At 46.6% G+C, this 24,067-nt stretch overlaps 1 protein-coding gene across 2 annotated transcripts in view; it reads right to left on the bottom strand.

Annotated features, from left to right (window-relative positions):
* The window catches only part of SPNS1 (sphingolipid transporter 1 (putative)), a 55,705-nt gene that overhangs the window by 6,925 nt on the left and 24,713 nt on the right, over positions 1 to 24,067 (bottom strand). For both annotated transcript variants that reach the window (XM_030209434.1, XM_030209433.1), the window contains exons 8-12: positions 22,637 to 22,789; positions 22,278 to 22,467; positions 19,204 to 19,269; positions 8,206 to 8,304; positions 7,558 to 7,732 (exon numbers count right to left, since the gene is read on the bottom strand). In XM_030209434.1, coding sequence (XP_030065294.1) covers positions 7,558 to 7,732; positions 8,206 to 8,304; positions 19,204 to 19,269; positions 22,278 to 22,467; positions 22,637 to 22,789 — 683 coding nt within the window. The remainder of the gene's footprint in view (positions 1 to 7,557; positions 7,733 to 8,205; positions 8,305 to 19,203; positions 19,270 to 22,277; positions 22,468 to 22,636; positions 22,790 to 24,067) is intronic.

Raw genomic sequence — 24,067 nt, 5'->3', positions numbered from 1 at the left:
TCCTTAGGAAAAGGAATTAGTGGTTACTGAGGAGAGGCAGACTGGATGGGCCATTTGGCCGTTATCTGCCATCATGTTTCTAATTGCTTCAGAAATGCCTCTTGCAAGTTTCCAGTATCCTTGTACTGCTAGAAGTGACTATCTTCCAGTTTCCATGCATTTGGGAAGTGACCCTTGTGTCTGCCATTGTCTGTACCTGGTTCTCCTTCATAGACACTGAAGGCTCTATGTATAAAGCCACCGACAGAATATCCATTATCCCAGATGCTTCAGCCTTACCTACATCCTGAAGAAAATCTACCAACTTACAGTGGTGGAGAATAAGTATTTGATCCTTGCTGATTTTGTAAGTTTGCCCACTGACAAAGACATGAGCAGCCCATAATTGAAGGGTAGTTATTGGTAACAGTGAGAGATAGCACATCACAAATTAAATCCGGAAAATCACATGTGGAAAGTATATGAATTTATTGCATTGTGCAGAGGGAAATAAGTATTTGATCCCCCACCAACCAGTAAGATATCTGGCCCCTACAGACCAGGTAGATGCTCCAAATCAACTCGTTACCTGCATGACAGACAGCTGTCGGCAATGGTCACCTGTAGGAAAGACACCTGTCCACAGACTCAGTGATCAGTCAGACTCTAACCTCTACAAAATGGCCAAGAGCAAGGAGCTGTCTAAGGATGTCAGGGACAAGATCATACACCTGCACAAGGCTGGAATGGGCTACAAAACCATCAGTAAGACGCTGGGCGAGAAGGAGACACTGTTGGTGCCATAGTAAGAAAATGGAAGAAGTACAAAATGACTGTCGATCGACAAAGATCTGGGGCTCCACGCAAAAGCTCACCTCGTGGGGTTCCTTGATCATGAGGAAGGTTAGAAATCAGCCTACAACTACAAGGGGGGAACTTGTCAATGATCTCAGGCAGCTGGGACCACTGTCACCACGAAAACCTTGGTAACACATTACGACATAACGGATTGCAATCCTGCAGTGCCCGCAAGGTCCCCCTGCTCCGGAAGGCACATGTGACGGCCCGTCTGAAGTTTGCCAGTGAACACCTGATGATGCCGAGAGTGATTGGGAGAAGGTGCTGTGGTCAGATGAGACAAAAATTGAGCTCTTTGGCATGAACTCAACTCGCCGTGTTTGGAGGAACAGAAATGCTGCCTATGACCCAAAGAACACCGTCCCCACTGTCCAAGCATGGAGGTGGAAATGTTATGTTTTGGGGGGTGTTTCTCTGCTAAGGGCACAGGACTACTTCACCGCAGTCAATGGGAGAATGGATGGGGCCATGTAACCGTACAATTCTGAGTGACAACCCTCCTTCCCTCTGCCAGGGCCTTAAAAATGGGTCGTGGCTGGGTCTTCCAGCACGACAATGACCCAAAACATACAGCCAAGGCAACAAAGGAGTGGCTCAGGAAGAAGCACATTAGGGTCAGGGAGTGGCCTAGCCAGTCACCAGACCTTAATCCATTGAAAACTTATGGAGGGAGCTGAAGCTGCGAGTTGCCAAGCGACAGCCCAGAACTCTTAAATGATTTAGAGATGATCTGCAAAGAGGAGTGGACCAAAATTCCTCCTGACATGTGTGCAAACCTCAGCATCAACTACAGAAGACGTCTGACCGGCTGTGCTTGCCAACAAGGTTTTGCCACCAAGTATTAGTCTTGTTTGCCAAGAGGGATTAAATACTTATTTCCCTCTGCAGAATGCAAATAAATTCATATACTTTCCACAATGTGATTTTCCGGATTTACTTTGTGATGTGCTATCTCTCACTGTTACCAATAACCTACCCTTCAATTATGGGCTGCTCATGTCTTTGTCAGTGGGCAAACTTACAAAATCAGCAAGGGATCAAATACTTATTTCCACCACTGTATACTTCTCACAATGGATGCTATCCACAGACTTACTCATTGGCTGGAAAGTTTATGTCCCAGCTCCAGGCAGATTGTTATTTGAACCTAAGTGGAAGCATCCTGTACAGAATGACCAGCTTCAGCAGGGATTCCGGGGTGCAGACATAGCAGTGAACAGGTTTGGTGATACTGTGCTTTCCAGCTAATATGGGTGCTTATACTCAGACTTCCATTTCCTGCATTTACAATTAACAACTGACCCTTTGGTTACTGCAACATTTCCCCCTCCGCCAGAGGTCTGCTATACATAGTCCTGTGCAGCAGCCTTCACCTCAGTACTGTCGATACCAAAGCAATGGAAACAAATTCCTAACCCCAGCAATCTCCTGCCTCTAAAATAGAGTTTGAGCGCCCTCTCATTCCAAAGGACGAGAGCCACCCCAGTGGTGCCGAAGTTAGGTAGTTGTGCTCTTGTTGTCCAACATCTCTACCTGTCCTTCTGACCTTTTTTTTTGGAACCTGAAACACAAGACACCAAACAACAGCTTGCAATGGAGAACACAGAGGATGCACCAGTGAGTAGAAGGGTGGGCCTCTGGATTGATCTGTTGGGACTAATGGAAAGAAAATTACCAGTTTATAACTAATTGTTCCTTCCACAGAGTACCACAGATCAATCCAGAGATATGTGGGATATATCAAAGTAGTCAAGTGGGGCAGGAAAAGGCGACCCCAGCCATCAAGACTGAAGCCCCAAAAGCAACATCCCTGTGCACCAGAACAGCCAGATGGTAATGTTTCGAGAACGTATGGACAGAAGACCAAGTCACCGACCAGCAAATCTCATTGATGAACACCGACTGAGGCTCCGGTGGAATGGGCCTGCAAATGCAGTGGTGGCAATTTTCCCGCCAACACGTTTGCCAAAGAGATGGCATCCTTCAGCCAACGGGCAACAGTGGCCTTAGAGGTCTATTCCCCTTTCTGGTGCCCAGCAAAGAGCATGAACAGATGGTCCGAACAAAGGAAGTCGTTGGTAACCTCCAAATACTGAAGGAGAATACGCCACGGATATAGGCAGCGCAACACCCAGAAATCAGATGGCTAGTCATCCCTGTGGGAAGTGGAAAGAAACAATGACTGAGTCAGATGAAAATGGGAAACTATTTTAGGAAGGAAGGATGGAACTGTCTGAATACATATATCTGCCTCCGTAAAGCAGAGAAAGGGATCCCTGCACGACAGTGCCTGCAGTTCCAACACCCAACGAGCTGAGGCGATGGCCAATAGGAAGGCCATCTTCAATGTGAGATCTTTTAAGGAGAGCCTATCCAGAGGCTCAAACGGCACCCTCTGTAACACCCACAAAAAGAGATTAATATTCTAAGAAGGAAGAACCACCTGATGAGGATGCTAGTGAATCACCCAAAGGAAAGAATGACATCAGATGGGCTGCCAAAGAGATGCCCCGAACGCGACCCCTGAAGCAGGCTAAAGCTGCCACCTGGACCTTCAAAGAACTGAGGGACAGGTGCTTCACAAAGCCATCTGTAAGAAGGCCAAGATGGTCACCACTGATGCCAAGGCAGCACAAAGACCCACCACTGAGCACCACGACTCTAAGGTCTGTCAGTCTTGTAATTGGCCGTCGAAGTGGAACGCTTCCAAGACTGCAGCACAGTGGTAATCACCCTCTCTGGATACCCCTTCTTCCTTAGGCGCGTCCTCTAAAGAGCCAAGCCCTAACATCAAAGGGGGAGGGATCCTCCATGAGAATGGGCCCTGAACCAAAGACTCTTCTTGGATGACAAGAGGGCTGTCAATCTGCAGTTGAATTAGATCTGCGTACCAAGGGCGTCTCGGCCAATCGGGAACCATTAGAATCACAGGACTGGGTGCGTCGCAATGTGGCCCACACGCGCCCCACCATGGCCAAGGCGGGAAAATATAAAGCAGCTAGGACTGAGGCCAGTCTTGAAGTAGAGTGTTGATCTACTCCAAACCAATTTCGTTGCCTCTGCTTAAGAATCATGGCACCTTTGTGTTGGCCTTCTGAACCATCAGATCAATCCCAGGAATCCCAACAGTCGTTGACCCGCGAGAACGCAGTCTTGTAGAGCTCCCACTCCCTGGGGTGCAGCAAGGTCTGACTGAAATAGTTCGCTTGTACATTCAGCGAACCCTCTATGTGAGCCACCAACAGCAGGGACAGGTGGACTTCTGCACTGTGGCAAAGTAGAGCAGCTTCCCTCACCAGAGGTGCACTCTTGGTGCCCCCCTGCTGGTTGGCATCGTTGAAGAGTACGCGCACCACCTGATCCCAAGGACAGGCAGAAACTGTCGAAGTGCCAGGCGAATCGTTCGTAGTTCCAAGCATTTGACTGACAAGGATGCTTCTATCTGTGACCAGATCCCCTGGGGTTGTCCTGTTCAGACAATGAGCTCCCCAGCTCGACAGGCTGGCATCCATGGTGACAATCACCCAATTCAGAGTTGCCAGGGGAACCCTCCACTCCAGATGTGCCAGGTGAAGTCAACAATGCATCGCAAAGCAAGCCTGCACTGACCATGGTAACCGGACCAGGCAGTCACCCAACAGATGGGACCAACGACTGAGAAGGTTCAACTAGAGTGACTGCATATGGCTCCTTGCTAAGATCTGCATGTAATCCCACACCCAGGAGCAGGCAGATTCAGCAGATTCTCCACCTGAAAGCGAAGCTACAAGGACTCGTCCAGGGCAAGGACACTGTACCCATCTACGTACTGAATACTACCCCTAGGTATTCGAGGCATGGAAATGGAGACAACTGGCTCTTTTCCAGACTAACCACCCAACCGAGTGAGTAAGCACAGAAGACCGACTACCCGGTCAGTCGCACGCAAGCTCTCCTTGTGAGATGAAGCCCAGATTAAACAATCGTCCCAGTAAGGATGAACCTGGACCTCCTCCCATCGGAGGAAGGCCGCCACAACCACCATGACCTTGGAAAATGTCCTAGGCACCGTAGCCAGGTCGAAAGGCATAACCTGGACCTGAAAGTGCTGGCCCAGAATCATGAAGCAAAGAAATCGCTGCAGAGTTGACCAAATGGAAATGTATAAATAGGTTTCCTTGAGATCCAGAGAGGTCAGGAACTTCCCCGGCTGCACAGCTGTAACCACGGACTGCAAAGTTTCCATTCGAAAATGGCAGACCCGTAGCACCCTGTTCACTTACTTGAGGTCAAGCACAGGTTGAAGCAACCCACCATTCCTGGGAAACAAGAAATAAATGGAGTAGCGGCTGAAACACCACTTTGACGGGGGCACAGGTACAACCTCCCCCAAGCGAACTAAGGTGGAGAGGGTGTCCCGGACCGCCGCCATCTTTGTAAGCCTTGCAAGGCGATTCCATGAAAAGGTTTGACAGAAAGTGGGTGAACTCTAGTTTGTATCCATCTCGGGTCACCTCCAAGACCCATTCATCTGAGGTAACCCTGGCCCATTCCCCCAGGAAAAGCAATAGTCGTCCTCCTATGACCAACAGGGGATGGGCCAGGGGCCCATCATTGGGACATCCAAAGGGCTGAGGAGGCTAGAGAGGTGAGGGCGCTAGAGAACCGATACCCTCGAAAGGGCTGCTGCCTCTGTTGAAAACAGGACCTCTGTAAGGAACTGTAGCATCTGGGCCGGAAACACTTAGCTTCCTGGAAACGGGACTGCCCAGAGCGGAATGTAACCTTTGGATTTGACCTTGGGCAGACACTGCCCTTCGAACTCTCCCAAATCCTTAACTACCTTGTTCAAATCAGCCCCGAAAGAAGTTTACCCCGGAAGGGCACCTGTGCCAGGTGAGACTTTGAGGCCGTATCAGTCGCCCAATGTCTTAGTCAGAGCCAACAGCAAGCTGTCATGGCAAAGGATACTTCCTTAGCCAAAACCCTGAGCAGATCACAGAAAAGATCTGTCAAGTAAGCTAATCCAGTTTCCAAGAATGGTAAAACTCGAACGACGTCATCAGTCGAGACAGCTTTCTGCACCCAAGAAAGGCACACCCGGGCGGCGTAAGAACCACAAACAGAGGCCTGGAGGGACAGGGCAGCAACCTAGAAGAACATTTTTAGAGCTAACTCCGGCTTTCAATCCTGCACATCCTAGAGGGCCATGCCGCCTTCCACTGGTAAAGTGGTCTTCTTGGTGACCGCAGTGATCAGGGAATCCACCTTTGGAAGCTATAAGGACCATCTCCCCTGTAGGAAGCAAGTACAATCGTGCCATGGCTCACGCCACCCACAACCCAGCATCCAGGGTAGCCCACTGTGCCAAAATGAGAACCATCATGGCCTCATTAATATAAAAAGTTCAAGGAGGCCACTGTCCCTGAATAATGGAAGGAGCAGATGCCTCAGGAGGCTGGGCTCTGGATGGGGAAATGTCCAAGACTTCCAGAGCCCAGATAATGAAAGCCGGCAGCTCCTCCTTATGAAAGAGCCTGACCGCCGTAAGTTCATCACCGAAATCTGGCGGGAGCTCCCCAACTTCCAAGGGGTGTGACAGGGCCTGCATAGAGTCACCCGACAAGCGCCCCTCGTCCACATCCAAGCTCACTGAAATTTTCTCGAGGTCGTACTGGACCTCCAACCTTGGCCACTTAGGGAAAGGCGATGGAGAACTCCACAGGGGCCCCCCTGGGGTCTAGTGTGAAGAAGAGGCCTGTACCCCCACAGGCCTCTTCATCAAAAACACCCTGTGCATTAACAGCACGAATTTTGGGGGAAATGGAGTGTCTTCGACCTCAGGACCACAGCAGGCACTCTCACTCAGGCTGCCAGCGAGCGCACCCAGGAGCAGTGGCAAAACAGAGCCGAGCTGACTTCCTGCTGCCACCACCTCTGCGTTGCCATGCGGCGGGAGAGCAAAAATGGCACCCACAGGTGTGTGGCAGACAGCCCCGAGAAGCCCGCCAAAACTGGCTCAGTCCTCAACAAGCTTGTCAGACCCAGGCAAAACGGCGACATCAAGATGCTGTGCATCCTGCATCTCAGCATGGGAGCACGCAGAACAGACACCCGACGCTGCTTTCTGGCTCCCATACCAGCAGCAGTGCTTCACGGACTCCGAAGACGCTACTCACCCCGCAGGGATCCTGCGCTGAAGCCAAAACCTCTGGCTCCCTCATACCACTGTTGGTAAGCTGTGCTCAGGCTGTGCTCCGTTAGCTTTTCAATTAAAAACATTTTTTTTAAAGAGGTAGGAGAGAAGCTGGAGCTGCTACCACCACAGGAGTCAAACCACCCCTGGGTAACCAACTGGGAGGCCGGTGGGGGGAGAAAGGGAGGGACCTGGCACCACCGGGTGTACCCGAAAGTCCCAGGAAGGGACACCTCAACCCCCAGAAGAACAGGCCAGGAACCACATCAATCCAGAGCTACACGGGTATGACCATCCACCTGCTAGATAGAGAGAATACTGAGGTGAAGGCTCATGTATACTAGACCTCTGGCGTTCTCTCTATCTCCACCTGCTGGTAGGGGGACATAACCCACATGTCTCCAGATTGATCTGTGGGACGCTAAGGAATTTTCTATTATTGCAGTCTGGTATACTTACCTGTGTCCTACATTCTGATATGCTTCTCATGACTGGACATTGTGTGTGTTACATAACATGGAGTTAATATTCCCCTAAAGGCTTACCTCCTTGTGAATACTGCTCTGCCAGTTGCCGGTCCTTTTCGATGAAGAGTGCAGCAGCAAGAAAGAAGCCACCACCAAGGGCGCCAACAAAGGAACAAAGCATGAGAGCATATTCCAGGCTACGGAACTGCCACAAGTACGAGTCTGGCTTCCTCTGCCGAATCTGGTCCGAAATCTGAAAACCAAAAGGGAGGGGAAAGGCCAGGCATATATATTAATACAGGAGGAAGGAGAAGATAAAAAAGACAGAGAAAAGAAAAGGGAGGAAGAACAACAACAGTAAAAGCAGAAAGGAAGAAAGAGTGAGAATGACAAAGAGAAAGCAACATGACAAAAAGAAGTGAAAAAAAGGGGGAATTGATAAAATAAAGTATATGATGGGAGTAGACAGGACAAAAAGTGAAAGAAGACCAGGAAATTTATTCTGCTTCGTTTTATACCACAGTACCAGCTTCCTCATACTACTGCCCTGTGAATGAGGTTCCAGGATAAGAAACTTCCTCACAGAAATATCATCTTAGCATGCCAATAACAGCATTGGCTTCTTCAAAGTAATGCCCTGAAACATATTCTTCTGAGTGAAGCTAACTGATCATATCATTGACTATCTCCTAGATGGGAGGCAGGAGCACAAGATTTTGCACACACCGTGCCGATGAGATAAGGACTCCCTGCATCTCCGAGAAGGTGCGAGATCACTATCTGAAATGCTTCAGCTGTAGATCGTCGAGTGGGAATCACAACATACTGAAAGAGAAATGGGAATCATGATGAGAGAAAAGAAGAGCAAGAACAGTGGCAAATTACTACATGTTAGCTCACAACACCTTTTCAGTACTAGCTCAATGCATGTTACATTTAGATACAGTAAGTACTTCCCTGTCCCCAGAGGCAATGGAAGGTTAAGTGACTTGCTCAGGGCACAAGGAGTACCAGTGAGATCTAAACCTTGGCTCTCAGCCCACTGCTCTGACCATTAGCATCCTACCTCAGTTCCACTGGTAAAGTAGTCCAGAGGCCTGGGGGACACTAAAAGCCTTATGCTTCATATTTGATAGCTTGATAAAAGCCAAGCTGGACACATTAAGCAAAAGTTGCTCTAGAGAACAAAGAGTTCTGGGTGGAAAACAACTGCCCAAAGGGTCAAAGTATTTATGTTCAGATTGATGAAAGGATCAAAATGGAAGGTGGAGGGCCTTGAATTGAATTTCATTTTCTACTGGAAACCAGGGAAGCATCTCCAATAATGGGAAAACATAGTCACAGCCCTGATTCCACAACAAAAGAAGTGTCACAGTATTGTACAACAAATATAAGCATTTTATATGTTTCTGAGGCAAACCCAGAAAAAGGGTACAATAATGAGCAAAGGACAGATTTTTTATTGAAAACTTTTTCACCATTAAAAATGAAATATAACATTCAAATACAACATTGGAGCAATATTCATATTCAAGTATCAAAGATAATACCATCAAATTCAATTCTCATTTGCAATAATAGAGAAGAGGAAAATCCTGTACATTGAGAAGAAAAGTTGGTTATGTTGAAATTGCCAAAATACAACTGCTGATGTGAAGTACTAGTGGAATATTTATGAGAGATGAACCAATCTATACCAACAGTATCTATAAAAGCTTATTAACTGACAAAATGTACAAGCGTATACATCAACAGTGTAGAGTTATTGAAATTACAAAGAATATACATTTTCACAGAGAAGAGATATTGGTTCCCAAATTTTAGAAAATGGCCAACTCTATTAGCCTTTTCTGCTATTTTAGCCTCATATTTGTAAAGTAAGACATATGGAATTCCACCAGAATGTAGAGGAAAGCTTTCTATTATCCTTCCATTCTCATAATATGGCTTCCAAGGCAATCGATAATATCAAATAGTTACATTGTTCCACTGATAAGGACCTTCCAATACAGATACAGCAAAGAATAATTTGTTGGTAAGAAATTGGAAAGTTAACATTCAATACAGATGAGATTCTATCCCATATATGATTCCAGTACATATGTAGATTGGGACAGGAAAGTAACATATGTTTCACTGAACCAACATCTGAGTCGCAAGACCAACATAAATTGGATAATTTATGATCAATTCTATGTTTTCTAACTGGGGACCACATTGATCTACTGCATTGTAAAAAATAAAGATTGTAAAATTGGAGCAGAGGTGAGGGGCATATTTATTTTAGTCCAAAATCAAGACCACTGTTTCAGTTAGAGAAACAGATAATTCAGTCTGAAGCAGTGGCGTAGCTAGGGTAGTTGACACCCGGTGCCGGTCATTTTTTAACACCCCCCCTCCAAAATCTAGTACTAGGCATGCCGAGAATACAATATAACAAAACAGTGGGTACAAAACCAGGAGTTCCAGAGTAAAGATGAACCAAACTTTATTAATCAGTATATTGACTCGACACAACGTTGTGTTTCGGCCAAAGGGCCTACATCAGGAGTCTAAATACTTGAGAACGATAATGATGATCCAGAATTAGCAATGTTGTAAAATACAGTCTGTATTGTAGTTTGGTTCATCTTTACTCTGGAACTCCTGGTTTTTTACCCACTGTTTTGTTATATTGTGACTATCCGTGGGATTTCGTTGAGTTCTCCACGTTTGTGGATTCTCTACTCATATGCCGAGAATACAAAACACTCAGGACCTATAGAGCGATTCTACCATACCATAAGCAGTCATTTCTATGAATCACACAAGGAGAAAAGGAAAGCATCTTAAACACTACAGTGAGCATTAGAACATCAATTCACCTATTGTAAAACGAAACTAGACAGAACAGTACAGATCGTCAATCCTGCACAGTCAATGCCAACTGAAAGCCATGACTTTTTCACAAACACAGATACACCCTAATCCACTATAGAATAAGTAATAATAAACTTTCTATTTAGACAAAAATTAAACTGAACCCCCAAGATGCCAGACTCTGCATACAATGCAACACCACAAAAACAGAAAATGTCCCCTAGTACTGTGCAAAATATAAAGACAGCAGATATAAATTTGAAAAAAAACTAACAAGAACCAATCAACACTTTACAAATTAACAAACAGAAATAAAACAAAATATAGAAAATAAAATAATACCATTTTAGTGGACTAATACATTTAGCTTTCAGAGGCCAAAACATCCTTCCTCAGGTCAATACAGTATACTGCTGTTACAGTATCCTATCCTGACCTGAGGAAGGGGGTTTTGTTCTCTGAAAGTTAGTCAAAATGTATTAAAATTAGTCTAATAAAAAGATTACCTTGTTTACATGTTCTATTATAAACATTTATTAACACAGCTACAATACTACTATATCCTAAAGCAAAAAAAATAAAAGTAACATAGTAACATAGTAGATGACGGCAGAAAAAGACCTGTGCGGTCCATCCAGTCTGCCCAACAAGATAAACTCACATGTGCTACTTTTTGTGTATACCTTACCTTGATTTGTATCTGTCCTTTTCTGGGCACAGACCGTATAAGTCTGCCCAGCACTATCCCCGCCTCCCAACCACCAGCCCCGCCTCCCACCACCGGTTCTGGAACAGACCGTATAAGTCTGCCCAGCACTATCCCCGCCTCCAAACCACCAGTCCCGCCTCCCACCATCGGCTCTGGCACAGACCGTATAAGTCTGCCCAGCACCATCTCCGTCTCCCGCCACCGGCTTTGCCACCCAATCTCGTCTAAGCGACACTTTTGATGCCGCATCCCGAGTAGCTGCTCAGGGTATTGTGATGCTCAGACTCTCATGGCTGCGTGTCTCGGACCTGGATCAGAAGATCCAGCAGCGAATGGCGGATGTTCCTTGCCGAGGGGATAACCATTTTGGAGAGAAGGTTGAGGATATGGTTGAGACCCTCAAGAAGCATCATGATGCTATGGATTCTCTCTCCCCGCCGGACGCCTTCTGCTACTACCTCCTCCTATAGTAGGTTTTTTGGAGGGAGGAGGAGTGCTACACTCCTGCCTCTCGACAGCCTGTTCAAGTTCGCTCCCAGCAGGCTCGCTCTCATCAGCGGCGTGCGCCGAAGTACATAAGTACATAAGTAATGCCATACTGGGAAAAGACCAAGGGTCCATCGAGCCCAGCATCTTGTCCACGACAGCGGCCAATCCAGGCCAAGGGCACCTGGCAAGCTTCCCAAAAGTACAAACATTCTATACATATTATTCCTGGGATTTTGGATTTTTCCAAGTCCGTTTAGTAGCGGTTTATGGACTTGTCCTTTAGGAAACCGTCCAACCCCTTTTTTAAACTCTGCTAAGCTAACCGCCTTCACCACATTTTCCGGCAATGAATTCCAGAGTTTAATTACACGTTGGGTGAAGAAACATTTTCTCCGATTTGTTTTAAATTTTACTACACTGTAGTTTAATCGCATGCCCCCTAGGTCCTAGTATTTTGGGAAAGCGTGAACAGACGCTTCACATCCACCTGTTCCACTCCACTCATTATTTTATATACCTCTATCATGTCTCCCCTCAGCCGTCTGTTCTCCAAGCTGAATAGCCCCTAGCCTCCTTAGTCTTTCTTCATAGGGAAGTCGTCCCATCCCCGCTATCATTTTAGTCGCCCTTCGCTGCACCTTTTCCAATTCTACTATATCTTTCTTGAGATGCGGCGACCAGAATTGAACACAATACTCAAGGTGCGGTCGCACCATGGAGCGATACAACGGCATTATAACATCCTCACACCTGTTTTCCCATACCTTTCCTAATAATACCCAACATTCTATTCGCTTTCCTAGCCGCAGCAGCACACTGAGCAGAAGGTTTCAGCGTGTTATCGACGACGACACCCAGATCCCTTTCTTGGTCGTAACTCCTAACGTGAACCTTGCATGACGTAGCTATAATTCGGGTTCTTTTTTTCCCACATGCATCACCTTTGCACTGCTCACACTAAACGTCATCTGCCATTTAGCCGCCCAGTCTCCCAGTCTCGTAAGGTCCTCTTGTAATTTTTCCACAATCCTGTCGCGAGTAACGACTTTGAATAACCTTTGTGTCATCAGCAAATTTAATTACCTCGCTAGTTACTCCCATCTCTAAATTCATTTATAAATATATTAAAAGCAGCGGTCCTAGCACAGACCTCTGAGGAACCCCACTAACTACCCTTCTCCCATTGTGAATACTGCCCATTTAACCCCACTCTCTGTTTCCTATCCTTCAACCAGTTTTAATCCACAATAGGACATTTCCTCCTATCCCATGACCCTCCAATTTCCTCTGTAGCCTTTCATGAGGTACCTTGTCAAACGCCTTTTGAAAATCCAGATACACAATATATCAACCGGCTCCCCTTTGTCCACATGTTTGTTTACTCCTTCAAAGAATTGAAGTAAATTGGTCAGGCAAGATTTCCCCACACAAAAGCCGTGCTGACTCGGTCTCAGTAATCCATGTCCTCGGATGTGCTCTGTAATTTTGTTTTTAAATAGCCTCTACCATTTTCCCCGGCACCGACGTCAGACTCACCGGTCTATAATTTCCCGGATCTCCCCTGGAGCCTTTTTTAAAAATGGGTGTTACATTGGCCACCCTCCAATCTTCCAGTACCACGCTCGATTTTAAGGATAAGTTGCATATCACTAGCAGTAGCTCTGCAAGCTCATTTTTCAGTTCTATCAGTACTCTAGGATGAATACCATCCGGTCCAGGAGATTTGCTACTCTTCAGTTTGCCGAACTGCCCCATTACGTCCTCCAGGTTTACCGTGAAGTCAGTAAGTTTCTCCGACTCGTCCGCTTGAAATACCATTTCCGACACCGGTATCCCACCCAAATCTTCCTCGGTGAAGACCGAAGCAAAGAATTCATTCAGTCTCTCCGCTACGTCTTTGTCTTCCTTGATCGCCCCTTTTACCCCTCGGTCATCCAGCGGCCCAACCGATTCTTTTGCCGGCTTCCTGCTTTTAATATACCGAAAAAAATTTTTACTATGTTTTTTTGCCTCTAATGCTATCTTTTTTTCGCAATCCCTCTTGGCCTTCTTTATCTGCACCTTGCATTTGCTTTGACACTCCTTATGCTGCTTCTTGTTATTTTCAGACGGTTCCTTCTTCCATTTTCTGAAGGCGTTTCTTTTAGCCCTAATAGCTTCCTTCACCTCACTTTTCAACCAAACCTCCGGCTCCCCAGCAAAAGCAAGGGACGGGCTTTTGACTGGCTCCAGAGCAGCATAGCTGAGATCAAAGTGTCCGTACCTGACGATCTGCTTGTTGGGGGGGAGGTTGATATTTTTTCACCAAAGGTGGGTTCTTCAAATAGTCAGGTCCAGGTATGCTCTCAATCTGGAATCAAAACCTCCAAATTGCCCACCAGGAGCTCAATCCTTCAGTTCCTAGCACAAGCAAGTACTTGCAGAGGAACTCTCCGCCCTTCTAACGGCCAATGCGGTCGAACACGTCCCACCAGGGGAAGAAGGGCTGGGATTCTATTCCAGGTACTTCCTTGTGCAAAAGAAAACAGGGGGGATGCGTCCCATCCTAGACCTAAGAGCCCTGAACAAATTCCTAGTCAAAGAAAAGTTCAGGATGGTTTTTCCCTGGGCACCCTTCTTCCCATGATTCAGGAAAAAGATTGACTTAACGGACGCCTACACTCACATGGGTGGCAGAGCTGGTGGTTGGGAGGCAGGGCTAGTGCTGGGCAGACTTATACGGTCTGTGCTGGGGCTGGGAGGCAGGACTAGTGCTGGGCAGACTTGTACGTTCTGTGCCAGAGCTGGTGGTGGGAGGCAGGGATAGTGCTGGGCAGACTTGTACGTTCTGTGCCAGAGCTGGTGGTGGGAGGCAGGGATAGTGCTGGGCAGACTTACATGGTCTGTGCCAGAGCTGGTGGTGGGAGGCGGGGATAGTGCTGGGCAGACTTATAGGGTCTGTGCCAGAGCTGGTGGTTGGGAGACGGGGTTGGTGGTTGGGAGGCGGGGATAGGGCTGGCCAGACTTATATGGTCTGTGCACTGAAGAGGACAGTACAAATAAAAAAGTAGCACATATGAATTTATCTTCTTGGGCAGACTGGATGGACCTTGCAGGTCTTTTTCTGCCGTCATCTACTATGTTTATCATGTAGAGGTTTGCAAGAGGTGCACATCATTGCACAGATTTGCTTCTCCATCAACCCACAAGGATCCAACTGAACATCTAAGCTCCTAACAATCCAACTTGGTTTTGAACTAATTCTCCAGAAAGGAGGAGTTGCAGTAATCTCTCTTTCATTTCTTCAAAGCCACAAAAGCTCAGATTTCTAATCTGCAACAGCTGTCAGACAATCATTGAGTTTGGAAACCTGGATCTTCATTTTCTGTTCAGCAAAACTGCATACTGCCTGCAAACAAAAGCATGCAACCTTGTACTCTTTGGTGATATGTATTTATTTGAATTTAGTTCAAGGCTTTTCATTGGAAGCTCAATGTGAGTGGGAGGTACAGCTGTGAGGAAAGTGCAGAGCCCTGCTGAACATGACAGACTAATTTCACACAGTCTCGGTACTCTTCCACAGGACTGCTTGGGTTCCATCACTAAAATATAACTCAATTTCAAATGTACCACTCTGATTACCTCCAGGCGCCGCAGCATCAAACCATAGGCAATGGTATCGAAAGCTGCAGTCAAGTCCAAGAGAGGAAGAGAAATCTGGTCCTTGTTGGAAGTCATGTGAATATCATTTGAGAGTGCAAGTAAAACTAGTCTGGCTCCGTGGAGGGGTATTTTCGAAAAAAACATCCAAGTCAGAATTGGGACATTTAGCTCAATACATCCAAAGAAATCCTTAAGAGCTATTTTTGAACAGGAAAAATGTCTGAGTTTCCTTTTTGAAAATAGCTCTAAGATGGACATATTTGCACAGAAGACGTTTAAAAGGATGAGCCATTTTCCAAACAGACACGTCCAAATTATAAACGCCAAAAAAACAGGCACTAGAACGCCTGTCTGGCATCATTTTGAGAGAAATGGCCACACAGATGTCCCTGCAGATTAGAGGGGCAGCCTAGTGGTCAGTGCAGTGGACTTTAAACAGTGGCACCCAGGTACAATTCCCATCATAACTCCTTTATTTTGTATTCTGAGTCCTCGAAGAACAAAATAAAACCTACTGTACCTAAATATACACCATTACAATTGCCTTCCACCCTGCAAGTTTCTCCTATATTTAGTTACAGTAGGTAATTTGTTGGTTTTGGAGGGCTCACAATTTCTGCCACAAATGTACTAGAGGGAAGTGGGATTTGGACCTCGATCCCCTTGTACACAGTTCACTGTATGGATCACTAGGTTACTCCTGGGAGCTCCTTGCTGCTCTGTTGGGTATGCCCATAATACCTGATGCTGTCATAGAGCCTAGTATTCAATTCTTAAGGGGGGGGGGGGGCAGCATCCACTGAGGGATTAAGCAGAGGTCAAGCCTTAATCAATCCAGTGGTCAGCTGGTCATTCAGAGCATTTTTTTAAAAAACTTAAATGTGACTGAAATCTAGATAAAAACGTACTTCTTTTTGGACATGGACGTGTCTTTCTGTTCCATTATCACTGAAAGAAGTCTTAATTTTGGGGACACCCTATTCCCACCCAAAACACTCCCACAACATGCCCCCTTGCTATCTGCCAGTTCAAAAATTGCAACTTAGATGTTTTCAGCAGATGGACGTATTTTTGGCTACTTTGAGACTATCTACTTCGGAATGAGCGCCACAGTCTCTGTGGAAGCCAGACTGGCAAGGAAGATCACCCTCAAACCCCCCCCCCCCCCCCCCCCGTTCCCCCCAAAACTCCAAAAGCTGCATGTATACATGGTAATCTTATAAGTTAATATATAAATTAGGTCCCTATTTAGGTACTATTTTGTAAGAACTCATAGGTGAGGGAGGAGTGGCCTAATGGTTAGTGCCCACTGTAGCTCCTTGTGACCTTGGGCAAGTCACTTAACCCTCCATTGCCCCAGGTACAAAAATCTTAAGATTGTGAGCCCTCTAGGGACAGAGAAAGTACCTGCATATAATATGTACCGCTCTGCGTATGTCTAGTAGTGCTACAGAAATGATTAATAGTAGTAATAGGTGCCTATATGCCTTTAAAATACTAGCTTTAAGTGTACATTCAAAGTGCAGTTTTTGCCACTTACTTGAGACCATGGAGCTCATTTTCAAAGCACTTAGATTTACAAAGTTCCATACATATTCCTCCATGTGTAAATGTTCACAGGTAATATTCACAAGCATGCATTTTGATTAAAGTAACATTTTCATGCATATAACAGCGTGTTATATGCATTTTTTAATAAGCATGTGCACCCCCCGTGCACTATCCCCCGGATTCTATATAGTGTGCCTAGTGTTCCAAGCCGAAATCCAAGTGAATTCTATAACAATGTGCGTAAATGAATTAGCTTAACAAGCTAATCAGCATTGTTAATAGGACTGTCCTAATTAGACTGTAAGCTCTGTCGAGCAGGGACTGTCTCTTCATGTTCAAGTGTACAGCGCTGCGTATGTCTAGTAGCGCTACAGAAATTATAACTAGTAGTAGTAGTAATAATTAGAATTTACGCGCACAAATTGGTAAGCGTATTCTGTAATGCACAGCGCCTAAAGTTTAATGCGCGCAGGCAAAAAAAGAGGCGTGGTTATGGATATTTTGTGGGAGTTCCAAAATTTATGTGCACCGTTATAGAATATGGCCCTCTGTATCTAAATTTACAAGCTGGGATTTATGCCATGTTTTCATTGGCGTAAATGGAGGTGTGTAGATTTAGGCGCAAGGATATCAACAAAGCGTATTCTATATATCGCACCCAAATCTAGGCGCCGCTTCTAGAAATATGCTTAGGCGGAAATGTTTTCCACGTGGATTTTTTAGGCGCCTTATATAGAATCTGGCCCTATAAGGGTGGGTAGATTTTACTAGTATATTTTTAGTAAGATATGTTAATTGCAAAATCAGCTTTTTAGGTTTCTTGTAGGTTTCATGCACTAATAATGCCTGCAAAAACCTAAAACGTAAAGCCCTTAAAAACAAATGCATTAGTTTTGCAATTTGTGTGTCTTAGAAAAATAAGCTGGATAGTGTCCATTACATCCATGGGCACATTATACCAGTTGATATTTACACAGACACACCATTTGTGTGTGTTTTATGTATAAAAATATGGCATTGTACAGTCAAGGCACATACTTGTGAACTTTGTCTGTGCTCCACCATACTGTGTCCCTAAGTCTGGGGCCCTTTTACTAAGCCGCGCAGGCGCCTACGCGCACCCAATGTGCGCCAATTCGGAACTACCGCGTGGCCCGGGTGGTAATTTCATTTTTTACGCACGTCCAGTACGCGCGCCGGAAAATATATTTTATTTTCCAGTGCACGGCACTAACCAGACGGTAATCGGCATTGTACACGCACTGATGATTACCGCCCGGTTAACAAGTGAGACCTTACCGCTAAGTGAATGGGTGGCAGTAAGGTCTCAGGCCCAAAGTGGACATGTGCCAATTTTCATTTTGCCGCACGTCCATTTTCAGCCAAAATAAAAAAGGCCTTTTTTACAGATGTGCTGAAAAATGGATCTGAACGCATCCAATACACACATCTACACCAGCACAGTTCACTTTTCAGCGCACCTTAGTAAAAGGACCCCTCTATCAGCAAAGTACACTCCTCCTTGTCAAGGCCAATTGGTATGTTATAAAGGCTTTTTAATGTCCATATGTTGCCACATAGGTTTATGTTTATCGTTATTTGTCTGACTACCTTTAACAATCAGTAATAAAGTGTTTTACGATTCAATAAAAATTAAAGAGTAGAAAAGAACTCCATCAGCTGATAAGACAGATATAGAAAATAACAACTACAACAAAACAGTTAATAATTAAACAATAAAAATGTTATCCCCGGGATTCTATAGTTTGCTCCTTTATTTCCATGAAGAAATTGAAGCGTATTCTATAACAATGCGCATTACCTCATTAGTTAACTAATCAGCACTGTCTATTGGATGTTAACAAGCAATTATCAACATTAATTGGCATTAAGATTGACACACACAACTCGCTAAGCATATTCTCTAACATGGTGTGCTTAAATTTTAAGTTGCATATTTGCAGAGGGGACATGGGCAGGGCGTAGGCATTTCTAAAATCTATGCACGTTGTTATAGAATACACCCGCTCTGTGCGTAATTTAGGTGTCGGGATTTACATCAAGTAAAACATGGCGTAAATGGCCGCGACTAAATTTGGTCGTGTGGAGAGGCGCTTGACGTATTCTATATACCGCACGGAAATTTAAACCTATTCTATACAATATAGGCGTACTTTAGAGAATATGCCTAGGTGTATTTTTTTCCGAGTGGGAACTTTCAGGTGCCATATATAGAATCTAGCCCTATACGTGTGAAACAGACTTTATAAAAATTACCCCAAATCTGTGTTTCTATTGATTTCCCCAAAAAGGGGAGATTAGAAACCAGAGTCACAGGGAAATGTGGAAGAAAAGGGGCTTTAGAGAGTCATGGGTTGAGCAGGATGTGAACTAGGAACAGCAGTAATGGGCTTATCAGTGATAAAAGTCTAAGACATCAAAAGAAGGTGCAGGGACCCTCAGGAAACACTCACCAGTAGGATGTCTGCGACGATGGCCCAATTCAAAGAGAGCAGGGTCTCACCCAGAAAAATGAAAACCTGAAAGAGGCAAAGCAAGATGGGGCTGCATTATATCTGGACAAAAAAAAGGCTGAGGGAAAGTATAGTGTTACATCTTGTGAGATGCTGTCCTTTCATATTAATTAACTGATTTTAACTGGTTTATTTATTGTAAACTACCTTGATGGATTTTTCAAAGGCGGTATATCAAATTTCTTAATGAACTTGGAAACTTGGAAGTGAAAGCAGGGAAGGCTGCATTACACCTGGGAGATACAAGGAAATCCACTGACACTGGGGGCTCCCTGGTATTACAAGTGCTTCTTGGTGATAATGAGGGTTTCCGGTGTTACTTAGGTTTCTAACAGCCCTTCCCCTTTACCATACACTTATCCTCTGTGAAGTCCCAGCAAGTCAGGGCCGTGCCGATGCGGTAAGCGAGGTAAGCGCCGCAGGGGGGCGCCCACCTCTGGAGGGCGCCGCCGCGGTGCTTACCCTCGCCCCTGCGCCCCAGCCCAATCGTGGACTTCGGACGTCCCTGCTGCCCTCACAAGCGTAGCGCTTTTGCGAGGCAGCTCGGGCTCTCCCTCCTTCCTTCCTTAGTTCCGCTCTGGCTCCCCGATCAGCAGCCCCTCCCCCCCCCCCCGCGTGTTTTAACCTTTACGCGATGTCAATCAATGAAGAACGCACACCAGACTCGTTTCCAGCTTCTCTCTTCACACAGTATCCCGCCCTCGCGGGGAACAGGAAATGCATCATCGCTGACGCTGAAGGCGGGATACTGTGTGAAGAGAGAAGCTGGAAACGAGTCTGGTGTGCGTTCTTCATTGATTGACATCGCGTAAAGGTTAAAACACGCGGGGGGGGGGGGCTGCTGATCGGGAGCCAGAGAGGGAACCAAGGAAGGCAGGAGGGAGAGCCAGAGCTGCCTCGCAAAAACGCTGCAGCCTGCCACATGTAGGGGAGAGGAGCATGTTGGCGATGTATGGATGCAGGGCAGGGAGAGAGAAGAAATCATTGGACAGGAGGGGAGAGGGCAGAGCAGGGGAGAGAATTGCTGACAGGCATGGATGGGAGGGCATGGATGGGAGGGCAGCAGCAGGGCCCAGGGAGAGGACAAATTGCTGAAAGGGGAGGGGAGAGAGGAGGATTGCTAGCTATGGATGCAGCAGGGAAGGGCAGAGAGGGACAAGGATGGACATGGGGCCCAGGGAGAGTACAATTTGCTGGAAATGGAGGGGAGGGGAGAGAGGAGGATTGCTGGCAATGGATGGAGGAGGGAAGGGCAGAGAGGGACAAGGATGGACATGGGGGCCCAGGGAGAGGACAAATTGCTGGAAATGGAGGGGAGGAGGATTGCTGGCTATGGATGGAGGAGGGGGGAAGCGCAGAGAGAGACAAGGATTGACATGGGGGCCCAGGGAGAGGACAAATTGCTGGAAATGGAGGGGCGAGGGAGAGAGGAGGATTGCTGGCTATGGATGGAGGAGGGAAGGGCAGAGAGGGACAAGGATGGACATGGGGGCCCAGGGAGAGGACAAATTGCTGGAAATGGAGGGGAGGAGGATTGCTGGCTATGGATGGAGGAGGAGGGAAGCGCAGAGAGGGACAAGGATGGACATGGGGGCCCAGGGAGAGGACAATTTGCTGGAAATGGAGGGGAGGGGAGAGAGGAGGATTGCTGGCTATGGATGGAGGAGGGAAGGGCAGAGAGGGACAAGGATGGACATGGGGGCCCAGGGAGAGGACAAATTGCTGGAAATGGAGGGGAGGGGAGAGAGGAGGATTGCTGGCTATGGATGGAGGAGGGAAGGGCAGAGAGGGACAAGAATGGACATGGATGGGAGGGCAGGACCCAGGGAGAGAGAAGAAATTGCTGGAAATGGATATAGAGCAAGAAATGAAGAAGAAAGGAGGAAAGTAAAGAAATAAATGGAAAGGAAGCCCTGGAAATGGAGTTAAGAGGACAGATAGCAGCAGACTCAGATACTGGGCCAGCATGATCGGAAAAAGAAAGTCACCAGACAACAAAGGTAAAAAAAAATCATTTTATTTTCATTTTAGCGTTTGGAATATGTCCACTTTGAGAATTTACATCTGCTATCTATTTTGCAATGTATAGCAATTTGTTTCTAAGAATATTGCTGACAGTTCCTGTCAGTGTGGCAAGTGGTGAGCGATCATTTTCACCGGGGGGGGGGGGGGGGGGGGGGGGGCGCCAACTGATAGTCTGCAGGGGGGCGCCAGAGACCCTAGGCACGGCCCTGCAGCAAGTTATACCCATAAAAAGATAAGATGTGTCATGTTGGGTCAGAGAACAGGCCCATCAAGCTCATCACCCTGGTTCCAACAGCGGCCAATCCACATACCCAGTAGATGCCACAAAGCAGATCCATTCCTTGTTGCTCATCCCCAAGGATAAGCAGTGGCTTTCCCAAGTCTACCTGCCTCGTTTTTGTTTTCATCCAAGAATTGATCCAAACCCCTTTTAAACTCAGCTACACTAAATGCCTTGACCATATCCTCCACCAAGAAATGTCACACCTTGATTGTGTGTTGAGTGAAAAAAAAAAAAAAAAAACCATTCTCCAATTTTGTTTTAAATCTGCTACCTGTTAGTTTTCTAGTCCTAGTGCTAGGTCTCACTTCAATTCTAAACCTGAACTTGGCAGAATTCCAGGGAGCTTTCCTAAATTCCCCTGTCCTGTAGACACTCACATTCTGCAGGATGGCTTGACGTTCTACTGATGTCTCTTTTCTCACTCACATTCCTCCCTTTTTGTATACTTGCACTCTGCAGTTTCAGTGAGTTGTACTCAATCCAGCCTAGTCATACACTCCCAGTCAATAAACTTCCAGCAAGCTGTCCCATTCAATGTTGTACACTGACATTCTGCAAACTGTACAAATAACTTGCATTTGCCCAACACTCACACTCTGCGGTCTGGTATTCACACCCTTTCCTCATTACATACTCACACTTTGCAAAGTCCCTTCATCTTACATACATTACTTGGGCAAGTCCAATGAGCTGCACTCATACTCACGTAAGTGACGATGGTGTTCTTCTCTGCGCTCACCACAGCAAAGAAGAGGAAGGGGGCAGAGCTGAGGAGACCAAAAGCACACACCAGTGGGTCGGCGCGGGGATTCACCTTCCGGTAACGCTTACTGATCTCCACTCCAGTTCCAACGCCCAGGATCCCCGTCACACAGGTAATAATGCCAAAGATCAAACTGTGCGGACAGAAAAACTATGATATAGAAAGAGGAAGCGATAAAAATAAAGATGGACAAAGGAGATGAGAGACAGAGTACTGACAAATAGTAACAAATTTGTCCAATCAGAGAATCCTGGAACAGAGCACATACACCCTTGGCTCTGCTCCCCTAGGTTTCATCTCACCTGTCATCAGAATTACAGGTCCCATTGAGACATGGCGGTCGTGTTTTTTGCACCACACGAGAACGAAAGAGGTAGGTGGGAGCCCAGAGTGCCAGAGAGCCTGTGACAAACGCTACTGAAGTGAATCCTAGGGTGGACAGGATGAAACTGCAGCTGTATCATGGGAGACATGAGAGAGAGACAACGCTTAATATCAGACAGTGAGCGAGAACCGAATGTCAGTGGGTGAGAAAGAGAATGTAAAGGGGCGTAGCTACATGGGGCCACGGGGGCATGGGGCCCTGTAGATTTGGCCATGCCCCCCCGCCGCTGTCGGGTACCTTTGCTGGCGGGGGTCCCCAATCCCCGCCAGCCGAAGTCCTCTTCTCCGGCGTGGCCGCGTTGCTGATCTAAAACCAAGGCTTCTGTTTCTGTGAGTCTGACATTCCCTGGGGGGGGGGGGGGGGGGGCAAAGGTGGCAGGGGGGGGTCAAAAATGGTAGAGGGGGGATCGGCGGTGCCGAAGGGGTAAAATGTGCCCCCTCCTGCCGAAGTCTGGCTACGCCCCTGTGACAAAGACCAATTTGGGGAGGGAGGGGGGAAACAGACAGAGACTAATGTCAGAGAGTGTGCTAGTATAAAATAGGAAACAGTCAGCCACAAAAGACTAATACCATAACATCAGAGAGAGAGAATCATATGCTTAATGTTTTTTAATGTTCTATTTACTAATCAAGGTAAAATTATGTATAATCATACCTGATAATTTTCTTTCCATTAATCATAGCTGATCAATCCATAGACTGGTGGGTTGTGTCCATCTACCAGCAGGTGGAGATAGAGAGCAAACTTTTGCCTCCCTATATGTGGTCATGTGCTGCTGGAAACTCCTCAGTATGTCGATATCAAAGCTCCATCCGCAGGACTCAGCACTTAGAGAATTACACCCACGAAGGGACACTCTGCCCAGCTCACCACCGCCGAAACGGGGGAGGGGAATTAACCCAGCTCATCCCCACACAAGTGGGGGAGGGGAATCCGTCCAGCTCATCCCCGCGGAGCGGGGGAGGGACACCACACCCGCCGATGCGGGGGGATCTGGCTTATCCTGCAACCGCAACCGCGGGAGGAGCTGACTGACCTCTAACACCGCCGAAGCGGGGGGGGTACAAAGCTGCCCTACAGCCGCACGAAGCGGGAGGGAGTGCCGGCAGAATTTATGTCTCAATCCAGCCCCGTAAAACGGAGGGGAGAGGAATGCAGCAGCTCACTGTAACACAAACTCGTCTCAACTCTTGAAGAATCCAAGTGAAAGAACTTGAACACGAAGTCTTTCTGAAATAACTGAAGACTAACTTGAACCTGAAATGCAACCAGAATAAAAACAGAACAGATATCTGGGAGGGGCTATGGATTGATCAGCTATGATTAATGGAAAGAAAATTATCAGGTA

Source organism: Microcaecilia unicolor, chromosome 7 (genome assembly GCF_901765095.1).
Source record: "Microcaecilia unicolor chromosome 7, aMicUni1.1, whole genome shotgun sequence".
In the NCBI taxonomy this organism is placed as follows: domain Eukaryota; kingdom Metazoa; phylum Chordata; class Amphibia; order Gymnophiona; family Siphonopidae; genus Microcaecilia; species Microcaecilia unicolor.
Note: the sequence above shows the minus strand (reverse complement) of the source record. Positions and strands in the feature narration are given on the sequence as shown.